Genomic DNA, 4,556 nt, shown 5'->3' with positions numbered 1-4,556 from the left:
GGGGGGGAGCGCAATTGTATTAATAAACAGAATGCATACTGATTAGAAAGTATTTATTGTGAGTAACAAAATATGATCTTTACTTTAATGTTGAGTGTGTGTGTGCACAGGTTGACCTCACTGCAGTCTTTGCAAATGAAAACATGGCTGTGTTTGTACTGAAACATGTCAGGCATATGCACATACATATAGTCTCTATCTCACCATCATTAGTAAGGTATCAGAGTGGCTCACAGTCACTTTGGCTTGTTATCAACTTAAACATCTATACGTTTTATCAAACAAGTGCACAAAAAAAAACAAGTTCAGTGTAAAAGCAAATCAACATGTTATCAGTAAACGCTAACATTGAGTCTATCGTTACGCTGCTGTTACTAAGAAGTTCTATATAACTGGGTTTAATATATTAGACCATACATTCAGATATTAAAATGGCACAGTAGGTGTCTCACAGGTGAGAACATGCTCACAGTATCGCTTCACTCCAACATGAGACCCAACGCATAACATTCAAACTAGAAGATATAAAACTGGTCTATCCATTCCTTTTGAAAACCTACACATAAGGGCTTTATAGACGCTACGTATTAGATCCCCTCTGATGTGGATTCATACGGAGTATATATATTTATATACGTGTGTGTACACCTGATACATCTTCAGCACGTCCCTGTGCAACAAACAAGACTAAAGCGTTACAGCAAGCATTACAAGCAATGGGTACTCTGCTGGTGCGGCTCTCGGCCGCTCAGTCAAATATACTGGCCTCCCTTTGCATTCCTATGAGGTGACGACCCAGAATGCACCAGCGATCGGCTCGTTGGGTGCGCCGACCGCGTGGCATGGGACACGCGGCAGACCTTAGATGGCCATTGTGCACAGGATGAACTGTAGAGACAAGGAGAGAGAGAGTCAACCACAGGAATCAAAGGAAAACGGAGTAGTGTCGACATGGCCTTAGCTTGACGAAGGCGAGGGCGAACAAAGGCAACAGGGCGACTTCGTCAAGCTAAGACTTCTCGAGCGACCCCACTAATCTCATGTCAAGTAAGTGGACAAGGAAAGTGAAACTCACTTCGTCATACTGGAAGGTGACAGATCCCTGGTGCATGGCGTCTCTCCGTCTGAAGTTCTCTGCAACAGAAAGAGAAGCCCGTCAGTAGAGCTCACTTCACAACACCCGGTGACACGGATTTGAGCGGCGAGCGGAATGAACCCGGACGCCGAGAGCGTGGATCCCGGTTGTGGGATTCCTACCCGTGAGAGCTCGCAGTTTGACGCAGCAGGCCACGTAGTCGTCAAAGAAGATCCTCCCTCCTTTGTTGTAGCGCTTGATGATAACATTCAGGGCCTGAGGACTGACGCGGTAGCCTGATGTAGATTTGAAACGTACATTTGATGTCAAATATTGCACAATATATGTACGATTATTAAACACTGTAAAATCACGGGGAGATTGTTATGAGATCTTTGTCTCTTGTCCTTGTCAGTGTGGTTGTTTTGTTCTCCATGTACTAAACTAGAGAACATCTATTAGTGAAGAGGACTTTCTACGAGCTAAAAGCTGAAGAAAAAACAAATTAAGTCGCTCATATTTCTATATTCATACTATCATTTTGGAGGATAGATATAAGAATATGGGGCATACGTAGTAAAACAGACTGTAGTAACTAGATCACAGAGGGAGGAGGGCCACAGCAGGGGGGGCTCAGTGAATCCACAGACCGTCTAATTAAGTGTCATTAAACATGGTGATTACCGTTAGGTGTGTGGTGTTAAACCGTTAGCACTCTCACCCATAGCGTTGACTGCCTGAGTCATCTCGTGGGGCTCCACCGTTCCGCTCCGGTCCTGGTCGAACATCATGAAGTTCTGCTTCCAGCCGCTCAGAGCCGTGAAGAGGTCCTTGAACTCGTTGAAGCCCATCTTCCCTGTGAAGTCTCTCTGGAGACGCTCTGGTTAAGAACTAGTAGCACGGTGGAATGAGGACAGCTGGTTAGCCCCGGCTCAAAGTGGAACGCCACACCTACTGGGCGCACATTTTAAATAGGAGCACAACAGGAGGGGGTGATTAAACCTGAACTTTAACAATCAGCCAATCAGAGTGTCACTTCCAGCTCTGGCTGATGGTGGAACAGAAAGGATACGTCGAGCATTGCGATCATGATCCTGCACGTCTCCAGGCTGAACGCTGCGAAGATAAAGAAACAACAGACCATCCATGTTTACTCTGAAGAGGGCATGAAAATACTCGGTCACTTCTTAACATTAGTCATTTAAACTTTCTCTCGACTGCTCTCGTAGTAATGTGCTCACAAACTCTGTCAAAAGTCTCTCCGGCTGTTAAAGCCGACTGATCGGCCGTCGTCAGAAACAGACGTCGCTTCACGAGACGCTTCAGAGGAAGGGACGTCTCATGTATCTTAAAACATTTTCCTCGTATGGTTTCCTTGGATACATCCCAAGTATTGCATCCCCGTTTCCCTCACTTGAGAAACCATGCGAGGAGAGAGGAAACGAGGACACATCAGATCATAAAAACACAAATCTTTCCAATAACTGAAGAAAGTAGTTTGTGGTCCTTTTGTTGTTGAGACTACAATGAACATTTATTCAAACCAGACGGTGAATCAGAAAACTAATCAAATATAAAGCTTGAGTTTAATCTGCGATCTGTCTTCACATGTTGAAAATAATCTGATCAGTCCGATCACATGAGGGGGCGTGTCGGCCGTTAAAACACTTCCTGGAAGTCTGTTCTCGTGCGTCCTCGCTCATCTCTCCTCAGAGATCCCTCCTCGCTCCTCAGAGCAGAAATAAGAGCTTTGGGACGGCCGTCAATATGTCGGAGCAGAACAACTTCCGGTTCAAGCTAGGAGATGACAAATAAGAGACTTGGGATGCGCCCCTTGTGTCTCTCCATGCATCGCTAGTGGGAAGGACTAAGACGCAAGGAAAAGACGCACGAGTGAGGGAAACTTATAGGATTGCATATTAAGAGACTTGGGATGTGCCCTTCATCTACACTTGCACCGCCATGTTTCTACAGAAGCCCAGAACGGACAAACCAAACACTCGCTCCAGAGAGAGACTTTTCTGTTTATGTAAAATCTACTATGAAATCTGTGACATGTTCATAGCTATTTTATAAACTATCTAAACCGGAGAATATTGATAAATGTCTAATGTCACTGGTCAGTTGTCAACCAATCACTGGTGACATTTTAACAAGCTCTTCACTTCCTCTCAGGGGAATCCCCATCGAGCAACAATGTAGACTACATTACCCACGAGCACCAGGACAGGAAGTGGGCTCATCAAGTCAGAGCTTACACGTTGCAACTTTGGTGAAACAGAAGGGCATACTACCCAGAATGCATTGCGTGGTTGCAAAAACCAGCATCACGATATCAACAGAAACTTTATGTTTTGAAGCCCCGTCACTTTGAACCTTTGTGCCATCATATAAACACAGCTTTACATACCGGTCCCGCCACAGCGATAGCCAGGGAGAGGGAGGAACTTACGAGAGTAGCTGCCGGTGAAACCAGACTGGGTCAGACACCTCTGGAGCTCCTCTGCATCGATCTCCCCGTCCTGTGAAGAGCAGGAAGGGACATTCAGTGATGCGTGACTCTCAGAGGGAGAAGAGACGCTGGTCAGGTGTGAAGAGATGAGAGCAGAGAAACAGTGTGTGCTCCCACTTTAGTACTTTATATACTATGCTGAATGGAAACAGGGAAAACAGAAAGAGAAACTGGGAGTGTTCAAAAGTGAAGGGGTCTACTTTAGAAATAGTTCACCCAAAGAACTAATATAAATTGCATATTGTACTCATCGTTCTAGGCTCCCTAATGTCCCAGAAGAAGGTTTCTGTTGAATGATGTTGAAGAGAGCGGAGCACCCGAAAACAGAAAGCACATCAGATACGACAAGAGTCTGAACGAAAGACGGCAAAAAAGGTTAAAAAAAACGCATATTCCAAGTGTCTTATCTTATCTATTTGAGGGCGCATGGAAGTCCAAACTACTTTTGCTAAATCATTGCTCAAAGAATTCATGGATTGTAAAGGAATTTTGCCGTGCACACATGGGCAATGCAGTAGTCTGCGCTGATATGCTTGATATGTATCAGGCTTGTACAGATTGGGGATCGGATCGGATATCGTCGATTGAGGTGATGATCGATGATTGTTTTTCCTACGTCGCTATTAAGGCCATTTTAACTATCGGAACTAAGACATTACCTTAAAAATCTTAAAAGGCTCTGTTATTACAATCATTTTTGTTTTGAATATTTAAAATTCCTACATGAAAACAGATCAAATAGAAAGTAAAAGACTTGGAATCAAGTCAGGACAGAAGATGTTCCTGAACTTCTAGTGAAACCCGAAGTAACTGCAATGACAGAAAGTCCGTTCTTGTCCAAACGTGTGGAGTGAAAGTGAAAACTAGCCTGAAGCGGAAACTGTGGTTTGCATAAAGGCTACATGTATAAATATACATATATACACACACACACACACACACACACACACACACACACACACACACACA

General features: G+C 44.3%; 1 protein-coding gene across 1 annotated transcript; it reads right to left on the bottom strand.

Annotated features, from left to right (window-relative positions):
* Positions 1–36: 36 nt before the first annotated feature.
* LOC116386144 (grancalcin-like) lies at positions 37–4,220 on the bottom strand. The gene is made up of 7 exons (XM_031852151.1): positions 4,204–4,220; positions 3,528–3,703; positions 2,148–2,191; positions 1,797–1,944; positions 1,258–1,371; positions 1,076–1,134; positions 37–888 (listed from the first exon to the last, which is right to left on the bottom strand). The coding sequence occupies exons 1-7, from the start codon at positions 4,218–4,220 to the stop codon at positions 862–864; spliced, it is 585 nt and encodes a 194-aa protein (XP_031708011.1). The 3' UTR covers positions 37–861.
* Positions 4,221–4,556: the final 336 nt, after the last annotated feature.

Source organism: Anarrhichthys ocellatus, unplaced genomic scaffold (assembly GCF_004355925.1).
Source record: "Anarrhichthys ocellatus isolate YVR2014 unplaced genomic scaffold, GSC_Weel_1.0 scaffold12, whole genome shotgun sequence".
NCBI classification, from domain to species: Eukaryota; Metazoa; Chordata; class Actinopteri; order Perciformes; family Anarhichadidae; genus Anarrhichthys; species Anarrhichthys ocellatus.
The sequence above is the reverse complement of the archived record's forward strand: the minus strand, read 5'-3'. Positions and strand labels throughout refer to the sequence as shown.

Coding starts and splice junctions, on each gene's coding strand:
- LOC116386144 (XM_031852151.1), bottom strand. Junction 2,192..3,527: donor TTTCACCGGCAGCTACTCTC/GTAAGTTCCTCC, acceptor TTATCTTCGCAG/CGTTCAGCCTGGAGACGTGC. Junction 1,945..2,147: donor TCATGATCGCAATGCTCGAC/GTATCCTTTCTG, acceptor GAGCGTCTCCAG/AGAGACTTCACAGGGAAGAT.